The 21,697-nt window shown below is 64.3% G+C and overlaps 2 protein-coding genes across 2 annotated transcripts; one reads left to right on the top strand and one right to left on the bottom strand.

Moving 5' to 3' along the window:
• Positions 1–9: 9 nt before the first annotated feature.
• FAM104A (family with sequence similarity 104 member A) lies at positions 10–12,227 on the top strand. The gene is made up of 3 exons (XM_055131542.1): positions 10–252; positions 5,111–5,210; positions 10,252–12,227. Exons 1-3 carry the CDS (start codon positions 29–31, stop codon positions 10,480–10,482), a joined length of 555 nt encoding a protein of 184 aa, XP_054987517.1. The 5' UTR covers positions 10–28; the 3' UTR covers positions 10,483–12,227.
• On the bottom strand, positions 10,827–21,697 carry COG1 (component of oligomeric golgi complex 1). The gene is made up of 14 exons (XM_055131541.1): positions 21,361–21,697; positions 19,740–19,984; positions 19,449–19,630; positions 19,198–19,371; positions 18,177–18,333; positions 16,806–17,010; positions 15,955–16,713; positions 14,916–15,062; positions 14,608–14,769; positions 13,863–13,990; positions 12,845–12,953; positions 12,483–12,592; positions 12,319–12,397; positions 10,827–11,557 (listed from the first exon to the last, which is right to left on the bottom strand). The coding sequence occupies exons 1-14, from the start codon at positions 21,664–21,666 to the stop codon at positions 11,420–11,422; spliced, it is 2,901 nt and encodes a 966-aa protein (XP_054987516.1). The 5' UTR covers positions 21,667–21,697; the 3' UTR covers positions 10,827–11,419.

Here is a 21,697-nt window from a genome sequence, read left to right as displayed (position 1 = left end):
GGAGGGCGGGGCCCGCGGCCGCGGCGACATGGGGGGGCGCGGAGGAGGCGACGCCGGAAGTGGCGGGGGGACGGGTCCCACCGAGGGCTCCTCTCCGCCGGCGGCGTCCACCCGAGCGGCGGCGCGAGCCAAGGCGCGGGGGGGTGGGCGTGGCGGCCGCCGGAGCCCCGCGGCCTCTGTTCCCGCCGGGAGCCGGGCGGCGCCGCGCCGCTCCCCGCCGCCGGCTGCCATGAGCGAGCGCCTCCGGCCCAGGTGAGCCCGCCGGCCCGCGGGGTCGCGCGCGGGGGCGGGGGCGGGATGCGCGACCCCCGCCGCGGCGCCCGGGGGCCCCGAGGAGCGCCCGGCGCGCCCCCGGCCCGGCGCGCCCCCCGGACCCCGCGGCCGGAGCCGAGTCCGGGGGTCCCGGCGAGGGGGCGCGGGGGGTCCCGCACGCCGGGGGCCGGGAGCGGGCGGGGAGCAGCGTGTCCCGGGCGGGCGCGGGCGGCGCCCCCCGGCCGGGCAGCTGCGGCCTCTCCCCGCCCCCCACCAAGGTCAGCGTCCAGGCCTGGGCTGGGCCCCGCCGCGGGGGCCGGGCCGGGGGGGGGGGGCGAGCGGGAGGGCCGCGGGGCCCGCCGCCGGGACGGTTGTGGCCCTGGGGCCGGGCCGGGCCGGGTTCGAAACTGTTCCTGGGGGCCGCGAGCCGTTTGAGGGGTAGCGCGGAGCCCCGCTGTCCCCCCACTGCGGCCCCCCGGGGCCCCGCTCGCGACCCCGAGTGTCCCGTGGGGCCGCGGGGCCGCCTCCTTGGGCAGGGGCGTGGGCTTAGTGGATGAGCCCACTTAGCCCACTCGAGAAGGAAACTGCGTGGTTTGTCCTCGCGTCCACCCGTGAGAAAGGGGTGCGGGGAGAGGACGCCCCGAGGGGCTCCCCGGGGTAGCGGGCGGGAGTTTTCCTGCCGATTAGAACAGTCCCAACAGGTGGCGTGGGGTGAAGTGGACACCGGGCACTGGAGTTCCAGGGCCGAGGGAGGCAGCGTCTGTGCTCCCGGCGGCCCCCGCATCCCCCTCACCCCCTGATGGACCTGGGCGCTCCCCGCACCTCCCCTGCCGGGGTGGTCAGGTCCCCGGGACCCTGCGCTGGGTGGCCCCTTCCGGCACATCCCCTGCTGGACCAGGGCTTCCTGGGCTTCCGCAGAGGGTGCTGGCTGGGCTCAGGAGTTGGGGCGCCGGCTGGCCCTGGTGTAGGAGAGAGCAAACGAGAGTCAGGAGCACCCCCCATCTCCCCCCACCCGGGGCAGGGGTGATGAGACCTGCCTCTGCTTCCGTCCCAAACCCCGCCAGGGTGCCAGGGTGCCAGGGTGCCGGCAGGCTGCAGGAGCCCGGACCTCCCGCGAGGGGGTGGCTCGTCCCCAGGACTGGGCGCAGATAACCTGAGTGTGCTGGTGGCTTTGATCTGCCTGGCGTGTTGGTACTGGTAGCACTGGGCCATGAAGAAGGCCTTTGATTTGCAGGGGGGGGGGGAGGGGGGTCTTAGCTCGGCTCCTGCCCTCCTCGGGGTACCGTGGCTCAGCGCTGCCCGCTCAGCGTCTGCAGCTCGCTCTTGCCCCGGCCCCGGGCTGGTTCCTCCACTTTAGGTTGGTCTGAGAAAGTTGTTTTTCTTTCTCCAGTGCCCCTAGCTCTTCCCCTCCCCCCTCAGGTGGTTTTTCAGATCATCTCACTTGTCCCGGGTTGACCCGGATGTGAGGCGTGAAGGCGCCTATTAGCCACAGCTGATGTTCTCTTTTTATCATGTATAGTGATTTTTTTTTCTTTTTTGGGACAGGAAAAACTTTTTTCTGTTCCTTTCCCCCCCCCCTTTAAGTTTGAAAGCCACCCAAGTCTCCGTTCGCCCAGATTCCTTCTCAGCTCAGTGGAGGATGATAGGAAGCTTGGAGAGAAGCGGGGTCGGCCTGCTTACGAGGAGCAGGCTAGACATTAATCTGTAACTAGGTGGCCAGGGTGAGCCTAATCAGTTACAGGCAGCTCAGATGAGAGCCTGGTCTGGGGCGTTCGTGTCAGAAGCTGTCATCTGGCCGATGGTGCGGAAGGGTGGAACGCGGAGCTGTGATCCTGCCAATTATTAACGATTTGTTGGAAGAGGAATGCTTCAAAGGAGGGGTCTGGGAGGGCCCGGGGACAGAGCACGCCGGGACTGCTGCCTGCTGGCCTCGCGTCTAGAACCTTCTGCAGGAGAGGGCCCCTGCTCGGAGAGACTCTGGGCACCCAGGTGGAATCCGCAGGAGCTCCCCGACCTCCTTCCCTCCCACTCGAGTCTTGCCCCCAGCTCCCGGGATGCTGAGACCCACCTTGCCGGCCGGAAGGACACGCACCCGTTCTCAAAGGGGAAATTGGAAGGCTTGGGTCAGGCTCTTGGTGCGTGACTCAGCTGCCCCAAGCACCCTCAGCTGTTGGCACATTGGTCACGGCGTCTGGGGGCCTGTCAGTGAGCTGCTCCTGGGGCACCCGCCGGCCCCTCGCAAGGAGGGTGGCACGGTTCCACCAGCGCTGCTTCCGAGAGGGCGGGTCTGGCGCTTGCCTTGCGCACGGCCAGCCCCTGTTGGATCCACCCCTGGCAGCCCATACGGCCGCCCCCGCCCTCCATCACCGCCAGGAGAGTAAGCCTGAGTGCTGAGCCAGGAGTCACCCCTGAACATCATCGGATATGGCCCCCAAACAAACACCCCCAATCTGATTTCCTGGGATGAAGTTTATGGGCAAGAGTGGGCTTATTGGGGCTAGGGTGATAGCACAGCGGGTAAGGTATTTGCCTTGCACGTGGTCAACCCAGGCTCGATTCCCAGCCTCCCATCGGTCCCCTGAGCACAGCCAGGGGTATTTCCTGAGTCAGAGCCAGGAGTAACCCCTGCGCATCGCCGGGTGTGATCGAAAAAAAGAACGGGCTTATTTTACAGGCGTGGGATGTTCCACGCCTCGGGATGGCCTGGGGTACCCCCTGCTGGTTGGCTGTTGCTCTCTCAAAACCACCGGGCACGTTCTCGTGCATTCCAGGCCGGACACCCGACCCATACTCAGTGCAGAAGCCGAGGGTGCAGTGCAGCCAAGGATGGCGATTGGGTGCTCCCCGCCTCTTGGCCTTAGGAGAGGGCCTGCTGCCCTCCCAGTGGACGGCGTCTAGGGAAGGTGCACCGGACGCCCGGTAGGAAATGCCAGGGACTACTCGCACCTCTCACTAGGCCTTGGCCGCCGCCGAAGTGTGGGTATTATTTGAAGGCCGGAGAGGCAGACCGGGAGGCTGAGGTCTTGCCCTGTGTCTGCCCGCCCGGCTCCAGTTCCCAGCACCCTGGAGGACCCCTGACCCTTGGGCACTGCCAGCGGCCATTGCTGAGCCTGAGCCAGGGGCACCGCTCCTGAGCGCCACCGGATGTGGCAGAGGAAAGAGAGAATGGGTGCTGCTGCCGTGATAGCTGGGCCAGTGGCCAGGTGTGCCCCCCCAAGGTCCTGCAGTGGGGGGTGCTGAGTCCTGGGACCGAGGCTCCATGACTGAGGAGCTAGATTTTAAAATCTCATTAAGGTTTTTTGTTTTGCTGGGGGAGCCACACCCAGTGATGCTCAGGGCTTGCTCCTGGCTCTGCGCTCAGGAATCCCCCCCGGTGAGTCTCCAGACACCACATGGCGTGCCGGGGATCGAACCTGGGTCGGCCCCATGCAAGGCTACGCCCTACCCGCTGTACTGTGGCTCCGGCCCCTAAATTTCGTCAAGTTTTGATTAACCACGTGTGGCTGACAGCTATCATATTGAGGCAGTTTGACTTAAAGTTAAACCTTTAACTGGTTTGTCAACGGGTTCGCAGTTACCCTCCCCCCAACGCCCATCCCGAACTTTCATTTGAATATAATACTTAAAGTTCTGTTTTGTTACATAGCTGAGAACGCTAGGCTGAGAAACATGGGCGATTTTTCTCTTACCGTGAAGAGTGTGGGCCGCTTCTGCTACACCCTTCCCGGTAACGGTCAGGCGATGCCCCTCGTCCTGCCGCTGCGGCCAGAGCAGGCAAGCTCAGTCGCCCGAAACGGCCTTTCCAGGGATGATCTTGGAACATCGCTGGTGCCTCAGGGGACGGGGGTTTTTGTTGAAGGCGACAGTCGTGAGAAAGCTGGGGCGGAGAGGTGGCCGCGCGCCTCTCCCGGTCTTCCCGTGTAGCCCCGAGGGTTTGAAGGAAACAGGCAGAGACAGAACCAGGGCAGACGCCGCTCCCGTCTGAGGTCTCGCCGGGCAGAGGGCACAGAGCTGGGGAGGCTGCAGCCGAGTTTCCTCGAGGAGAGAAAGAAAATAACTTGACTCGGGGTGATGGAGAGAGAGGGGCCATTAGACCCCAGCGTTTTCCATTAGCAAGTGGGGGGGGGGCCCACTGGGCAGTGCTCAGGGCACTGCGGTGCCAGGGACCAAGGCCAGGTCGCTCCCATGTGCAGCCCGTGCCCGGCCTGTGCTCTGGGCAGGAGGGAGTTCCAGCGTGCTGTGTTGTGTTCCCGCTGTCGAGATGCTCAGGGCTGACTCCGGGCTCTGAGCTTGGGGCTCCCTCCTCACGGGGCTGGGGATCAAACCCGGGTGGGCCGTGTGCAAGGCCAACGCCCTCCCTCCCCACTGTCCTGTCACTCTGGCCCCCCAACTTTTTTTTTTTTTTTTTGCTTTTTGGGTCACACCCAGCGATGCTCGGGGGTTACTCCTGGCTTTGCACTCAGGAATCACTCCTGGCAGTGCTTGGGGGACCATATGGGATGCCGGGGATTGAACCGGGGTCGGCCGCGTGCAAGGCAAACGCCCTACCCGCTGTGCTATCGCTCCGGCCCCTGGCCCCCCAACTTTTAACCCATTGCACTACCTTTTAATTCTGTTTATTTGGGTTTGGGGGACATATGTTTCTGTGGTTTATAATATTTTGGGTTTTGTTGAGGGGGGGCTTCCCCTGGTGCTGCTCAGGTTTACTCCCGAGTCAGTGCTCAGGGTCACTCCCGGCGCTGCTCTGGGGACCGTATTCTGAGCCTGGGATCACGCTGGGCTGTGCCGTCTCTCTCTGGGCCCCGTGGTTTAGAACTTCCCAAAGTGTTAATCATGAGGTATTTCTCCTTCGTTTCAGGAAAAGGAGAAGGAACGGCAGTGAAGACGACCACCATCTTCCCCCTCAGACCAAGAGAAGCAGTCGGAATCCCGTCTTCCATGAGTCCTGGGACACAGAGGTAGGGCACGGCAGCCGCCGCTCGGCTGGGTGACCGGTGCTTCTCCTGGTGGCTATTCTTTGCACCGTAGATCTTACTCGATTGCATCTCTTTCCTTTCCTTTGGTCCTGGCCCCTCTGGGGGCTTCTGGGTGAGTGTGTCTGGGCGTTTCCACCCAGAGGGGCCCGTCTGTGCATTTCCTAGATGCTTCTTGGACCCTAGAAAGCTCATGTTCAGGGCTGGAGTAGTAGTAAAGCATTTGCCTGCACTCAGCTGACCCGGGTTCGATCCCTGGCATCCCATAGGATCCCTCGGGCACGCCAGGAGTGATTTCCGAGTGCAGAGCCAGGAGGAACCCCTGGTCATTGTAGGGTGTGGCCCAAATGTTGAAAAAAGGAAGTTCATGTTTGAACTCCGTACTTGATATTTGAGAAATAAGTGCATTTTCTAGTAGTTTCTGCATATTGGGTTGCTTCAGAAATACGCGTCTTTAAGAAAAACCAAGGGCTCAGAGCCAGCGAGGGCGGGACACGGGCGCAGGAAGCCCGCACGAGGGCTGCACGGGCCTCTCCCGGGGGAGAGCGTGTCCGAATCCCTGCGGAGGAGGCCGGAGCAAGGGGCCGCTGCAGTGACCACAGGTCTCCGCCCTGTCCTGTAGCTCACAGCAAAACTCTGCCACCGCAGAAGACGCCTGGCCTCCCAAACTAATTTGTACTGAATTAGTTCTCGATAATAGGATTTGACCTAGATCCAGCCTTTACCAGAAATCCAAACTCGCTCCCACAAGGGGGGGAAATTAGTGACTCTCACGAGGGCAATACTCGTTCAGGAGCAATTAATGAACGCGCGCAGATTAGCTCCTTCAGCGCGAGCCCGAGGTGCTCCGGCTTTTATCCCCCCCTTAAAATCTCTCTGGCGGGGTTTTATTCCTTTTCCTTTTAAATGAGTAGCAGAAGAGTAATTGAGCTTTTGATTAATGTGATAATTGGGGAATCTAATGGATGAAAGAAAAGCAGAGACCAGAGGCGACAGGAGAGCGTGATGATAAAACTAACAGTAATTGAGTTTCCATTTTTCATTTGAATGAGGCTGTTGATCAAAAGAGCAAGTAGTGATTACTTGCAGGCTATTATGAATATTTTACCTGCAGCCATGTAAATTCTGCTTGGTGGTGCATTAATCCAGAGGGTCGTTGGTCTGACGCGGTTTTTTTTAAATATGGATCATTTCTCCCCGACAGCCACGTCTTTCTGTTTTTTCTTTTGGGGTCACATCCAGCAATGTTTAGGGGTTACTTTTGGCTCTGCACTCAGGAATTACTCCTGGCAGGACTCTGGGCACCATGCACCATATGGGATGCCGGGGATAGAACCCGAGCCGGCGGGCGAGGCAAGTGCCCTCCCTGTGTAGTATCACTCCCGCCCCCACATTTTTGTTGTTGTTGTTGAGTTGTATCAGACATACAACATACTAGCTTCACGTGTGCAGAATCATAATTCAGGATCTGTATGCACTGGAAAATGATCACTGCGCTGGGTCTAGTTAAATCTGTCACCATAAGTAGTTACAAGAACTATCTTCCCCTCCCTCTGGCGAGGAGGACTTTGTGGGGAGAAGGTGCCGGAGACAGAACCTGGGAACCGGCCCGAGCGGAGCTTGTGTGAGGCGCCGAGCACTCCTGACCGTGTGTGACCCTTGCTTGGAGCGTTTACTCTGCTGTAGCTCCCGGTGCTTGAAAATAGGCCTGCGGGCTCCTGTCCAGTCACTCACGGAAACTGGGGGCGTGCCCCGGAGAGGGTGAGGTGGGCACGGCACTGGCCTCGCACACCGTGTGCGGGGTTTGCTCCCGGGGCTGCCTCGGGTCCCCTGAGCCACAGCGGGAGTCATCCCTGAGCACTGCCGGCCTGGCCCCCGCACAGACAGCACAGTGCTGGTCTGTAATTGTGAGTGGGTAAGATTCCTGATTATTCATGTCTGTCCGCTGTCTGAACGTTGCTCCTCACCCCTCTGGGTGCCGCAGCCTCGTAGAAGGAAACACCGTGAGGTTCCTGGCCGGTGGCTCCCGGGTCTCGTTCTGGCCGTGGCCGGGCCGGGTCTCCTGGGCCCCGTCTCACAGGCACTTGATTTGGATCTGCCCCGGGACCAGGAGTCGAGTGGGTCCCCGGGCCACCCCTCCCTGGGCGCTGGTGACCATTAGCCTCGGCCTGCCGGCCTCGTCTGCACCGCGGAGGGGCTGTGGGGTATTAACAAGTAATGAGGCCGAGCAGGCGAGGGCGAGAGAGACAGGCAGGGAGCGCCGCAGACGGAAAGTTCAGCCTTGAATAATTGAACCGTGCTGTGGCTCCCCTCCTCATGCTCCCAGCTGGCCAAGAGCAAGCGGGCACCTGGGCAGCAGCTTCACTAGCGCCCCCGGGGACAGGAGCACGGTCTGTCACCCATGGGGCGTTGTGTTCCTGGGCATGATGGGCTGGCGTTGCCAACCTCAGGTGAAATTGGGCTGAGACGAATCCCATGGGGCCGGAGTGATCGTACAGGCAGTGGGGCCTTGGCTTTGCACATGGCTGACCTGGATTCAACCCCTGGCACCCCATGGGGTCCCGGGGTCCCTTCAGCAGTGATGGTGCAGAGCCAGGAGTCAGCCCTCAGCACCTCTGGGTGTGGCGCAAAAGGCCAACCAAAAAGCATAAATCACAGAAAAAAAATTTTTTTGTTTTTTTAATTTGCTTTCTGGGTCACACCTGGTGATGCTCAGGGGTTGCTCCTGGCGCTGCACTTCCTGGTGGCGCTTAGGGGACCACATGGGATGCCGGGATCCAACCCTAACAGGTGTGTGCAAGGCAAACACCCTCCCCACTTGACTATTGCTCCGGCCACGTTTGTTTTTCTTCTAAGAGAGATGTGAAATTATTACTCTAACTGGGTTTCAGAAGTTACCTTTGCTCCTGAACATTGCCAGGTGCTGGGAGGAGCCCTGGGGAGTGTTGCCTGCACTCATCTGCCGGCTGCAGCAAATGCTCTTGGTCTGTACGGAAGAGGCTGCGGGCCCGGCTTCCTCCTAGAACGTCATAAAGTGAACGCACTTGCCCGTGAGCACTGCAGCAGAAACCGTTCATCGACTGCGTCTTCTGTGGGTCTTTTTTTTTTTTTTTGCTTTTTGGGTCACACCTGGCGATGCACAGGGGTCACTCCTGGCTCTGCACTCAGGAATTACCCCTGGCCGTGCTCAGGGGACCATATGGGATGCTGGGATTTGAACCCGGGTCGGCCGAGTGCAAGGCAAACGCCCTACCCACTGTGCTATCGCTCCAGCCCCTCCGTGGGTCATTTTTGAGTAGCACTGTCACCCCCCCGTTTCGGAGAGAAGTCTGGAGCAGAGGTGCACCGTGGCAAGAAGCGGGGTGGCGTGGGGCTTGTGGCCTTCGCTGGCATAGCTGCCTGCTCCGGCGTGGCACAGGCAGCCTCGCAGGAGTCCGAGACTGGGCTGGCGGGGCCCAGCAGGCCCCAGGAGAGTTGCCGGGCCCAGGCGCTAGCTGGGGATGCCGTCCCAGTCTGGCCTAGTGTGACGGTGGCTGCAAAGGCTTTTTCGTCCTGGCTAGAAAGGTGAGGAAGGCCGTGTCCGGGGGCTCTAAAGGCTTCTGGCTGGCGTGTGGGTGGGAGACGGGGTGGGACGTGCCAGGGGCTTCAAGGCGTAGTTTGCTCCTGCTTCAGGTCAGTGCGAGCGACTCCTCTGGGGTCAGAATTCTCATTTCCACATTGCTCTGGACGAGTCATCCGGGCGGTGTGATTCAGGCCCCTCGCTTTGGTGACCGAGAAGTGAAATGGGTGATGTGCTCGTTTTCCTTCTCAGGCCCAGCGTAGAGGTCGCGGGACCCCGGCCTCGCGGTGTTGAGATGGGTGGGAACTGGCTCGGGGTCAGCGGCTTCTCAGTAGGCGTCGGGCGCTTTGGCTCTGACGTTCCCTCCGGATGGTCCTGGCTGCCCCAGGTCAGCCCGGCTCCCGCCTACTGGGACAGACACTGCACTTGGGGCTTTCGGGCCCTGTGAAGTGACCCGTAGGTAGTGAGAAAACGCGGCAGAGTAGGAGTGACTTGGTCGGCACAGTGCCGCCTGCTCTGGTCCCTGCTCCTTGGGGACAGTTCAGGTGACACGGCCCTGACGGCCTCCCGGTGTTGGCGCCGGCTCAGGGGCCTGGCAGTGGCCACACGAGCAGGGCCCAGGGAACCCGTCAGGAGGAGCTGACCGCCGTGCTGACCGGGCGGGGGTTTGTTGGGTGACCCGTGCCAGCTGCCCAGTGGGAGGTTTGGCCGTGGTGGATATGGGGTGCTGCCCCCGGGGTGCTCGAATGCGCGCTTGGGGCTTGTTGGGCACCCCCCCTCCCCTTGGAGCTGTGCCCACCGCTGCCTCTGGTGCCCGCCCAGGGGTGCGCACGCGGGCTTGCCGGCAGCCACCCTCCCTGGGGCTGCTTGGTCCCCCCTGGGTGGCGGGTCTTGCTCTGGCGGGGCCGCAGGTGGCGGGCCCGGCCCTTCTGCCCGTGTGGCTCCATCGTCCAGCTCGTCACACCGTGCTCCATAGACTGCGTGTCTGCCTGGCGAGGGGCCCGCCGGCAGTCTCTGAGGCAGCCCCAGGGTACTGTGTGTGCCGCCCGTGTCGGGCTGTCCCCATCCCTGGCTCCGCAGAGGGAAAGTCGCCCCCGCACTGCCGCCTGATGCGTCGTGCAGCGAGTGGCTGGTCGCTGTGCCCACTCTTGTACTCTGATGCCAGGCCCGGCGGGGCTGGAGTGATAGTACACAGCGGGTAGGGCATTTGTCTTGCACCCGGCCCACTCGGGTTCGATCCCCAGCATCCCGTGTGGTCCCCCATGCAACGCCAGGAGTAATTCCTGAGTGCAGAGCCAGGAGGAACCCCTGAGCATCGCCGGGTGTGACCCAAAAAGGAAAAAAAAATATACGATGCCAGACCCAGGTCAGGCCCCCTAGGAAAACACCCCGTTACCCCACCCGCTCGATTCCGCCACAGCGCGCCGAGCCCGAGGGTTCTGACCGGACTGTCCGTTTCCTTTGCAGTCTTCCAGCAGCGACAGCGGCGGCAGCAGCAGCAGCAGCATCAACAGCCCGGACCGGGGCAGCGGGCCGGAGGGCAGCTTGAACCCCATCGCCGCCGGGTCCAGCCCCAACACGCCGCAGCCGGCGCCCGAGCAGTCGGCGCTGTGCCAGGGCCCGTACTTCCACATCAACCAGACGCTCAAGGAGGCGCACTTCCACAGCCTGCAGCACCGGGGCCGGCCGCCCACCTGACCCGCGGCCTGGCCTTCTGTGAAGGGACAGCGCCCGCGCACTGCAGACCCCTCCCGGATGTTGGAAACTTGCACAAAGATGCCTGTTGGCTTTTCACTCTATATTTGAAATAACAGCTTAACAGGCGGTTGTTTACTTGTGGTTTTGCTGCACTATTGCAATTTCAAAGGGGCTTCGGAGCAATTTTTTTATAGGAATCTTTTGAGGGTGGGTCTCAATCTCTGTCAAGGTTAACAGTGTAAGGAAATCTCATCTGCGTGTTGAACCCATAGTTTGTCTAATTCAGACCCATTTCCAAACCTGTCCATTAGAAATTCTACTTGATGTAAAAAAGGCCTTTTAAATGCGGGATCTTCCAATTTTTTTAATTCAATAAACTAGTAAAGAGTATCTAGTTTCCATGGGGAAAAAAACCAACAACAACGTAAGTTTTCTTTGCAGACTGTAGAACGCTTGTTCAGCCTTGGGCTGAAACTGTCCGCCACGCTGCCTTAGTCCAGGGGCCCGGCCCCGCCCCACGGTGCCAGGGAAGCGGCTCCCTGAGGACTGTCACTCCCCCCTGTGGGGGTCAGGCCTGCGGAGGCTGGTCACTCGGTGCCTTTGTCCTGCTCGCACAGCCGAGTCACCAGCAGCTTCTGTTGAGCCCAGGGGCGGGAGTCCCTGGAGGTGCTGAGAACCGGGGGCCCTGACCACCCCCCAAAGCCATCCAAGGCCCACTGGGGCCGGGGGGCTCCTGGTGAGGATGACAGAGGATCTGGGGGACAGAGCAGGACGCGCGTCTCCTTCCACGACAGAACGGAACTGGGGAGGTGACGGCCAGGGGGAGAAGCTCCAGGGAGCCTGGTGCCGGGCGACCCGGGATGCCGGTGACTCAGCCTGCTCCCATAACAGAGGAGGCAGCAGTGATTAATTGAGCACGAGGCGGGCGCGGCCCGCGTTACTTGGTCATACTCGAGAGCCAGCCGAGCTTGAACAGAGACGATGCAGACGAGTCTTCCTCTTCGCTGACGAGCTGTCGGAACAGCGAGCCAGGCTGCGACGGGTCACCAGCTTGGGAGAGGGCCGGAGCGGCCACCTGTCATTAGATGCAGAGATGTCTCTCAGGCCCCGGCCGGCCAGCCCAGCACGCCCGGGGCTCCGGGCAAGACCTGACAGGGACACGGGGGCGCAGAGAGGTCCCTTCTGGGACAGGTGGAGGCAGGCGAGGGTAGGAGAAGGGCGGCGTCTCCGCCTCCGTGCCGCGTCCTGTCCCTCAGGGGCAGAACCGAGCACTGTGGGGAGAGGTCAGCCAGGCTGGACAGCGTGTATGAGAAGCTTCCGCTGCCACCTCAAGGTTTGGGCCAGGGCGTGGCGGCCTTGCGGATGCTCAGGGCGGTAGGTAAGGCAGAGTGTGCTAGCAGCGCCCTACTCAGCAATAAGGCAGCGCCCCGGGGCCGAGACACCCCGGCAGGCGAGAGGACGCAGCCCCCCGGGAGCCGACGTGTGGAAACGCAACGCGAGGAGGCGGATTTCTTCCTTCCCCACCTGCCTGGGAGAACCGGACGACGGGGGAGCCTGACCCCTGAAAGACGAGCCCCCCTCTTCCGAGTAAGCCCGGGGCAAGCCAGGGCCGGCCGTGGACTCGGGCGGCTGCAAATGAGCTCGTTTCCGTCCTGGGGGGTGGCCCCGCGCCCCCGCCGGCGGCTCTGCCGGGGAGACCTTGTACTGTGTGTATCGCGCCACCATTAAAGCAGCATTAGAGATCAGCCCGTGCCCAACTGCTTATTTAGGGGAGCGTCTTGGTGGCTGGGGCGGGGAACGGGGCCCCGGGGAGGAGCCGCCCGGTTCGGCACTGACCTGGGCTTTGCTCTCCGTGCTCCTGGCGGTGGACTTGGCCTTGCGAGTGCTCGTCATGCTCAGGGGCAATAGCCCGAACCTCAAGGCCAAGGAGAGGGGGCGTGAGCGGGGCACGCAGGCAGCCGTGGGGTCCCGCGGGCGGGGTGGGGCGGGGCGGGCCTCACCTGATCTGGCTGGACGCCAGCGGCAGGATGTTATGGGGCTCCTGGGAGTGGAACGTGCCGCTCCTGGGGGCGAACTGACTGTCCGGGCCCGTCACCAGCCCGAAGAGGACCTGGCGGAGGAGAGGCGGGAGCTCAGCCGCGCGCTGGGTCTGGGCCCTCTGCCGCCCGCCCCCCGGGGGAAGGCTCGGGGTCCCTCGGGCCCATCGCTAGACTCTGAAGCTGCTGCTCCCTCTTTGGCTGTGCTCCAGCCCCGGAGTGCTCCCGGCCACAGGCTCGGGCCGGTGGCTTCTTGGGTCCGCCTCTCTCCCTTGGACCCGCCGCCGCGGCCCCTCGCCCTGCCGCCCGCTTCCCGCGGGACTCACGGACGTCCTCTGCACCAGGCGCTGCAGGTGGCTGTTGAGGTGCGGCGTGAACACGTCCAGGTCGAAGGGGTCGATGAGGCCCTCCAGGTAGTCCACCACCTTCTCGGTCCTGGAAGAGGGGCGGGCCCAGGCTCACTGTCAGGGCTGGAACCCTGCCCCTCTCGCTCCCCCGAGCACCTGAGCCTGACGGGGCGTTACGGGGGAGGGCACAGAGATGCCCGTCAGACACGCCGGCTGAGTCAGCTGAGCGGCATGAGTGTCTGCCTGCCACTGCTTCCCTGCCCACAACCTGAGCGCTGCTACACACACACACACACACACACACACACACGTGCTGTTACACGCACACATACAACCTGCTGCATGCACACACGTCTTCACAGATGTGCACTGACAGCATACATATACACCCTGCACATGTGCACTCCAATGAGTCTCCTACACGTTACATACATGCACTCTTGCCGGGCCACCTCCGCACATGTACGTACGGCTACAACACAGCTCTGCTAGACTTCACACATGCACACAAGAGTCCCACAGGCCGCCTCACACATGTGCTGTCACAGATGTGTGCAAACAGGCTGTGCACTCCAACAAGCCTCCTGCAGGTTATACTCTGATGGGACACGCCCACATACATAGTGCTTTACACGTGTGCTCCGATAGGCCGCCACCACACACATGCACTGCTGTCATACACATGCACCAACAGATCCTGTGCTTACACATTACATGCATGCATGTGCTCCAACAGGCCTCTGTGTGCACACACATGACACGTGTGCATGTGCTCCAACGGGTCTCCGTGTGCATACATGTTACACACAAGCATGCACTCCAAGAGGTCTCCACAAGCACCCATCACATGTATGCATAATCCAACAGCCTCTGTGCATACCTGTTACGTGAACTTCAATGGGCCTCCCACACGGGCACACCTGTGCTCTGAAAGGCCGAGCTCAGAAGGGGGCTCTATGGGGGAGACTGTGCTGCACGCACTCGAGGATGAGGGTACCTGGAGTCCTGTTTGCTCCGGCCACCCTTGGCCTCGTCCCCCTTGGCGGTCAGCACCATGCTGAGGTAGCGCAGGTCGTACAGCAGCTGCAGGGCGCGGTTCTGGGTCACTGGGAATGCCCCTTCTTGCTGCACACAGGCCCGGCAGGAGGGGAGAGAGGGCTGGTCAGTGCCTGTCTGATTCCCGGGCTGGGGAAATGCCCGTTTGGCTGCGCTCGGGGCCTGCGATCCGGGGAGCAGCAGCTTCTTCCTCCCAACAGGGACCCGGAGCGGGAATGTCAGGAACACGCTCTCAAGACTGACAGCAGGGAAGGATTCAGCGAGAAAGCGGCTCTGGCGCCTGTCGCCGTTGGAAGGGCAATGTGCCCGAAGGGGAAGCTGGGCAGGGGGTGCCCCGGGTTTCCCAGGCAGGAGCCGGTCGTGTCCTGACGTCAGAGGCGGCAGGGAGCGGGCGGCGGGAGCCCAGAGGTCCCGGGTCCTTGCTGCGCCCTGCCGCCACCCCCCCTTCACTGCGGCAGTGGATTCGCCCAGCGGTGCTGGACCCCAGGAGCGAGGGAAGGCGGGTTAATGAGCAGCCCCGGCTGGGCGCGGGCAGGGCTGGGCGCGGAGAGCTCCCTGGCTCCGGGGCCCTGGCTGATGGCGCTGCCGAGATGGTCAGGTGGGAGCACTGTGCCATCCCTCCCGCGCCCGGAGGCCTGGCTGCTCGCGGCCCAGAGCCAGCGGGAAGCCACGGGGCCCAACCCTACCTTCGTCGGTCTGTCTGCGGCCAGTTTCTCGTAGGCGGCCACCACCCGCGCCAGGCAGCTCTTCAGCATCTCCTGCAGGGTCACCTTGGGCAGCGCGTGGCCGCCCACCCGGCTGACTTCCTGGCACAGGCCGAACAGGAAGGACTGCACATACCAGGACGGCTGCGGAACAGAAGCCCGGGGGTCTCCGGTCGGCCCCGATGCTGACAAGTGGGGCGAAAGGCACCCCGATTCTGCGAGCGGGCGGGCGTTCTCAGGGGGCCCTGGCGGGGCAGCTGGACCTAGGGCGCCCCCGGCTGCCCGCTCACCTGCACGGGCAGGCGGATCTTGGAGGTGACGCTGTGGCCGGACTCCGCTTCCTCCTGAATCTCCAGCTCCTCCCAGCTGGTGGCCGCGGCCAGCACTGAGCCAGCGTCATCCAAGAGCAAGGACTGCGTGAAGTCCTGCGCCAGCACCTGGGGAGAGACGCGGATACCCGTGGGGCCAGACCGGGGCGGCGTCCCCGGGGTGGGGAGTTCCAGGTGGCATCGTTAAGGGGGAGCCCCGTGACCATTTCTTTCTTTTCTTTTTTTTTTTCTTTTTTTGCTTTTTGGGTCACACCCAGCGATGCTCAGGGGTTACTCCTGGCTTTGCACTCAGGAATTACTCCTGGCGGTGCTTGGGGGACCATATGGGATGCCATGCCGGGGATTGAACCTGGGTCGGCCGCATGCAAGGCAAACACCCTACCCGCTGTGCTATCGCTCCGGGCCCCCCCCCCCCCCGTGACCATTTCTGAGAACCCGGGACAGAGGACACTTGGGGTGACGAGCAGGAGTGCGAGCGGCCCCTCGGTGTTGGGGTGACAGGACAGCGGGGACGGCACTTGCCTGGCCCAGGTCCAATCCCGACACCCCACAGGGTCACCCGAGTCCCACCAGGAGTGATTCCTACGCACGGTGGCAGGATTGAGCCCTGAACACAGCTGGGGGCGCTTCCCCCCCACCCCACCCCTCAAAATAAAAGCCACGGAGAGGCGTGACAACAACAAAGCCACCTCCCTCGTCTCCTGTTCCCATTCTACACCCCAAGGGCCGGAGCAGTAGTACGAGGAGAAGCGCATTTGCCTTGAACTTGGCCGACCCGGGTTCGATCCCTGGCATCCCATATGGTTCCCTGAGCACTGCCAGGAGGGCACCCTGAACGCGGAGCCAGGAGTCAGCCCTGGGCATCGCCGGGTGTGGTCCCCCAATAAACACAATTCCACGCCTCCACAGCGAGGGCGACGCGTGGCCACTGGCACAACCCGGTGGGTACAGGGAAGGCCGGGGGGCCCGGGAGGGGGAGGGGGGCAGTGCCCGCACTCACGTCCACCACGGCGTTACTCCAGGCGCGGAAGCCCCGCAGGCTCTGCTCCTGCAGCAGCGCCCGCACCTCCTGCCACTGCGCCTGCGCGGGCTCGGGCTCGGCCGCCGGCCCCTTGCTGGGCTTCTTCGGGGGCCTGGGGTCCCGGGCCGGCTTCTCGGCGCTCCCCGGCTGGCCCAGGATGCTCTGCTTGAGGTGGGGACACAGCTCCCCCAGGGCCTGGCAGAGCCGGGCCAGGAAGAGGGCGGCCTGCAGCGCGCCGGCCGGGGAGGCACCCCGCGCGCCCCCCGCCGCCTCCTGCGCGCGGTCCAGCTCGGCGCCCACGCGGCCCGCGAGCCGGCGGACGCAGCCCACGCAGCGCGTGCGCAGCAGCTCCCGCAGGGCGCCCGCGTCGGCGTGCCGGTCGAAGGGCCCGGGGGCCGCGGGGGCCGCGGGGGGCGCGGCGGGCGGCAGGTAGGCCTGGAGGTCGTCCAGCTGCAGGCGCAGGCGCGCGTCCAGGGCGGCGCAGAAGTCCTGCACGCAGGGGCTCACGGCCCGCGCCTTCATGGCCAGCCCCCCGCGGGCCTGCTGCGCGCGCTGCGCCGCGCTGACCCAGGCGGCGTCGGGGGGCAGGTCGCCGGGCCCCTCGGACCAGAGGAACAGGCCCAGGTCGTGCTCCAGGGCCGGGGGCTTGGCGGCCCCCTGCTCGCGCTCGCGCAGGGCCGCGCTCAGGAGCTCGTCGCAGCTGCCGGCGATGGCGTCGAAGGCCTCTTGGGTCAGGGACTGGGCGACACACGGAGAGGCGCCGCGTGACCGGGGGCTGCCCCCGGCACCGTCGCCCCCTATCCCACCCCAGGGGCCGCCGCCGGGCCCACCTGCGCGCGCTCCAGGAAGAGCGGCCGCATCAGGTCCTCCCAGAAGAGCAGCGGCCGGTCCAGGAGCCGCCGGCACACCAGCCCCCAGCCCGGCGCCTCGGCCGCCAGCAGCGCCCACAGCGCGTCCCGGATGCCCGCCAGGCCGCGCATGTTGCGCACGTACAGCAGCAGCCCGCGCACCCCGCTCCGGATGTCCTCGTTACACCTGCGACACAGAGGGCCCGGGCACTCAGGGCGGGCTCAGGAGGCGGGGGGCGGGGGCTGTGCGTGTGGGTGGGCGTGTGTGTGTGTGGCGGGGGGACGGTCTCTGCTTAAAAAGGCCTGAGGGGGGCTGGAGCGGTAGCACAGCGGGGAGGGCGTTTGCCTTGCACACCGCGGACCCGGGTTCGATTCCCAGCATCTCATAGGGTCCCCCGAGCACCACCAGGAGTGATTCCTGAGTGCATGAGCCAGGTGGAACCCCTGAGCATCACCATGTGTGATCGGAAAAAAATAAATTAAAAAGCCTGAGTCCTGGGGCTGGAGCGATAGCACAGCGGGGAGGGCGTTTGCCTTGCACGCGGCCAACCCGAGTTCAAGTCCCAGCATCCCATAGGGTCCCCTGAGCACCGCCAGGAGTAATTCCTGGGTGCAGAGCCAGGAGTAACCCCTGTGCATCACCAGGTGTGACCCAAAAACCAAAAAAAAAAAAAAAAAAAGGAGGGAGGGAGGAACGGAGGGGGAGAGAGACAGAGAGATAGAGACAGAGAGAGAGAGAGAGACAGAGACAGAGAGAGTAGCAAAGTGCCTGCCATCCAGGCAGGCTGGGGGCGGGGGGATGAAGGGAGGGACACTGGGGACATTCACTGGTGCTGGGAAATGTGCCCTGGCAGAGGGACGGGTGCTGGAACACTATAGGACTAAAACCTAATCGTGAACAGCTTTGTAAGGGTCTATCTCACAGTGATTCAATAATAATAATAAAAGCCTTAAAAACAAAAAGCCCCTGAGTCCTGGAGGCTGGAGGCAGTACCAGGGGAAGGCGCCTGTATCACACGCCACTGACCGTCTAATCCCGGGCTTGGCAACTGGGCCCTGGGCCCTGACTCAGCCCAGCCAGAAAGCGTGTGTGGATTCACAGGGGGGGGGGACCAGGCCGGAAGCTGGTGTTTAGAGAGGGGGGCAGGGCTTGGGGCCCCACTCGCCCTGTCTGGCGGCCACTCCCTGCTCTGTGCTTGGAAGGCCCACCCGGGTTCCATCCCCGGCACCCCCTGGGGTCCCCCAGCACCTCCGGGAGTGGATCCTGAATGCAGAGGCAGGAGGAAGCCGTGAGCACTAAAAAGGGCAGGTCTGTCCTTGTGTCGTGGCGGGGGGCGGGGAGGGGGTACGCACATGTGGATCCACTGCTGCAGCGTGTCCCGCAGGTACTCGGGGCTGATGGGGTGGGCCAGTGTGCGCAGGGCCGGCTGGAACTCCACGATGGACGCCGGCAGGTACCTGAACCAGCTGCACAGCCGCAGCTCCTCGCGGAGAACAGCGATGCCCTTTCCTGCGGGGCAGAGCGGCCGGGCCTGCGTGAGCGGCGAGGGGACCGCGGGCCCGTGGGGGGGGGCACGCTGCTGGCCCTGCTCTAGCCAGACCGCACCCCCGACACATGCCCTGCACCTGGCCGGACACAGTTCCATCCCCAGCGTCGTATGGGCCCCCACGCCCTGCCAGGAGCGGTTCCTGAGCACAGAGCCAGGAATATGCCCTGAGCACCGCCGGGTGGGGGGCCCCCAAACAAGATTCTCCCCCCACGACAGCTGGTCAGCTGTGGTTGAGAGCGGCAAACGGGCGGGGAGGGCCGTGTGGAAAGGAAAGAGGACACGGCGAGAGCAGGGTGGCCTGTGGCATTTTCAAAGCAGAATCTGCTGCCGGTGAAAGGTAACAGGGGGCCTGAGCCACAGCACGCTGGAGAAGGCGCTTGCGCTGCATGCGGCTGACCGGGGTTCGATCCCTCTATGGTCCCCCAACTACCGCTAAGAGTGATCCGAGTGGCTCCAGCACCGCCACCGGAAGCCAAAGCTGTTCAGTCTGGACAGGCAAAGCGACATGGGACAGCACGGATGCCATAGGCCACACGTGACGGACCGCCCGGCCCCGGAGACTTGGAGAAGGCTGCCACATGGGCAACTGTCCCTCTGCTGGACAGACAGATAAACGGACACAGCCTCTTTCTCCCGGGGCTCCGGGTCCCGCTGGGGCGTGCGTGCCACTCTCTCCCCCGCCTGAGGCCCACTCCCGCACCCGGTCTCCCCCGCACGCCCCCGGGGCGTCTGCGCGCACAGGGGCCACCCCCCACTCCGCGGTCCCTCGGCCCCGGCCCTCCCTGAGGCCCCCCCTCCACGTCCTGGCACGGCGCGGAGCTCACCGGCGGGCGGCTGGCCCGTGACGGAGTCCAGGGTGGAGAAGAGCAGGCCGCAGGGCGGGGAGGGGTCGGGCCGCGGGTCCCCGGGCGGCGGCGTGTAGAACAGGGCGTGCGCCTGGCTCAGCGTGGCCGCCAGCAGCTCCACCAGCGAGCAGATCTGGGTCTTGACGCCCACGCCTGCGGGAAGGAGGAGGAGGAGGCTGCACCGGGGGGGCCGCGGGGAGCGGGGGCAGCCCCCCCAGCCCACCCCTCACCGTGCTGCTGCTGGTTGAGGAGCTTCTGCAGCGCCGCCTTCCTGGCCATGAGGAAGCCGGTGAGCGCCTGGCGCGGGGAGCTCTCCTCCAGCAGCAGGACGGAGCACAGCGCCGCGGCCACCGCCTGGTCCGACGCCGCCTGGTTCTTCAGCAGCGTCTTGCTCTCGTGCAGGATGGTGGAGCTGGGGGCCGCCCGCGGGGGTCAGCTGGGGCCAGCAGGCCCGCCGCCCCCCTCCACGGCCCCCTCCCCGACCCAGGCTGCGTGTTGATGGGGGGGTGGGGCGCGCTCACCGGAAGTGGCTGGCCGAGGCCACCTGGCGGATGAGGATGGGGAAGCGGGAGAGGACGGGGCTGCAGGGCGCGCCCGAGGCCTGCAGCTGCAGCAGCTGGTGCAGGCGGCAGCACAGCAGGTAGAGCTGGGTGGCCCGGAGGTGCTCCCCCGCCTCCAGGCAGCTCCAGATCTTCTCCGGGATCTCGAAGAGCAGCTTGATCTGCGCCGCCACGCGGTAGAAGGCGTCCTGGGGCGGGGGCTGCGGCTGCGGGGAGAAGGGGGGGAAGGGGACCATGGGGACCCTGTGGGGCTGCAAGGCGGGGAGGGGCTCTGAGGGCACAGGCCCTCCGGGACGCTTGCCAGGTGCCAACCTCCAAAGCGCCCGGGACAGAGCCACAGGACAGCGGGGAGGGCGTTTGCCTGGCACGCGACAGACCCAGGTTTCATCCCCGGCACCCCGGAGGGTCCCCTGAACAAGGCCAGGAGTGAGTCCTGAGCACAGCCAGGTGTGGTGCCAAAATAAAAAGCCCAAAAGCTGGGGCTGACGTGACAGCACAGCAGGGAGGGCGCCTGTCTTGAACATAGCGGACCCGGGTTCGATCCCCGGCATCCCAAATGGGCCCCGGGCTGCCAGGATTAATTCCCGAGTGTAGAGCCAGGAGCAAGCCCTCAGCGTTGCAGAAGAACCCCCCCAAAACTTCGCTATTCTTTGCCTGGGAGCTCCCAACTCACGGAGGCCCAGCCTTGCCCTTCTCCTCCTGGGTCCCTTTTTCTGCTCTCCACACTCACCCGTGAGGACGAGACGCCCCTTCCTGAGAAGGGGTTCCTGCATCTGACCTCCCGGGGCATCTAGCACGCGCCCCCCACCCCAGACATCGCAGCAGAGCGGGCCACAGAGTAGGCTCAGGGGCCTCACTTCCTTGAAGCCAACGGGAGTCCTTTCCTGCAGCGAATGCGTCTCTCCCCCTCCCTCTCCTGTCCCGAGAACCGCCAAAGGTCCCTTGGGCCACGTCTCAGCTTGTTTCCAAGAGCTCCTGGCTGTGCTGGGTCCCGCCACCACTTCCTTCCGGGGCCCTTCTGAATCCACTCTCCGGGGCGCACCTGGCACCATCAGGGGTTCTGATGATCAGGAGGCGGGAAAGGCCACCGGTCCCCAGTGGGATGAGGCCACAGAGGCCCCTCTGGTCAGTACTTGATCAGCTGGATGTGATACTGTCTCCAGAGTACCCCAGTGGTGGGGGCCGGGTGGTCCCCCTGCCAAGTCTATGTTCCTAATAAACGCCCTAGACTGGAGCTAAGCGGCGCTTTCACCGCGGCTGCTCCCGGTTCTCGGGGTGCTGGGGACGATCGGTAGGGGACAGGGACAAAAAAGCTGGACTGGGCGCAGACCCGCGCCCGCGCCCGGGATGCTGGAACTGTCCGGCGGGGAGTGGGATGCGGGGCGGGGCGACTGGGAGGACCCAGGGTGGGCCGTGCCCGCATCTCGGGCCAATGCACTCCGAGAACCCGAGCAGTTCGGCGCTGCAGGGTCCAGCGCACGACCCCTCCGCCACCCCCCAGACGAGACAGCGGGAGGCGGCGGCTGCAGGAGCAGGGCAGGGCAGGGGGGGAGCCCCGAGGAGAGGGGACCCCCGCGCTGACCTGCGGCGGCCCCGGCGCGGTGGAGCCGGCCAGGCGGAGCCGCGAGCAGTACTGGTCAGTGGCCCGCACGGCGTCCAGCAGCCCCTCGGCGCAGCGGCGCATCTGGCCGATGGTGTCGGCCGCCTCGATCAGGTCGCGGTAGCGCTCGCCCACCATCTGCCGCAGCTCCTCCTTCTTGTGCTCGATCTCCGCCCGGACCTGGCGCTCCAGCCCGCGGATCTCCTCCGCGCCATGGGTCTCGAAAAGCGCCGCGGGGTCGCGCAAGTCCAGCCGCTTCAGCGCCGGGGAAGCCGCCGCGGCCGCCATCGTGGACCCGTCAGCCACCGGCGCGTCACTT

Source organism: Sorex araneus, chromosome 3, assembly GCF_027595985.1.
Source record: "Sorex araneus isolate mSorAra2 chromosome 3, mSorAra2.pri, whole genome shotgun sequence".
NCBI lineage: Eukaryota > Metazoa > Chordata > Mammalia > Eulipotyphla > Soricidae > Sorex > Sorex araneus.
This window is presented reverse-complemented; position numbering and strand designations above follow the sequence as displayed.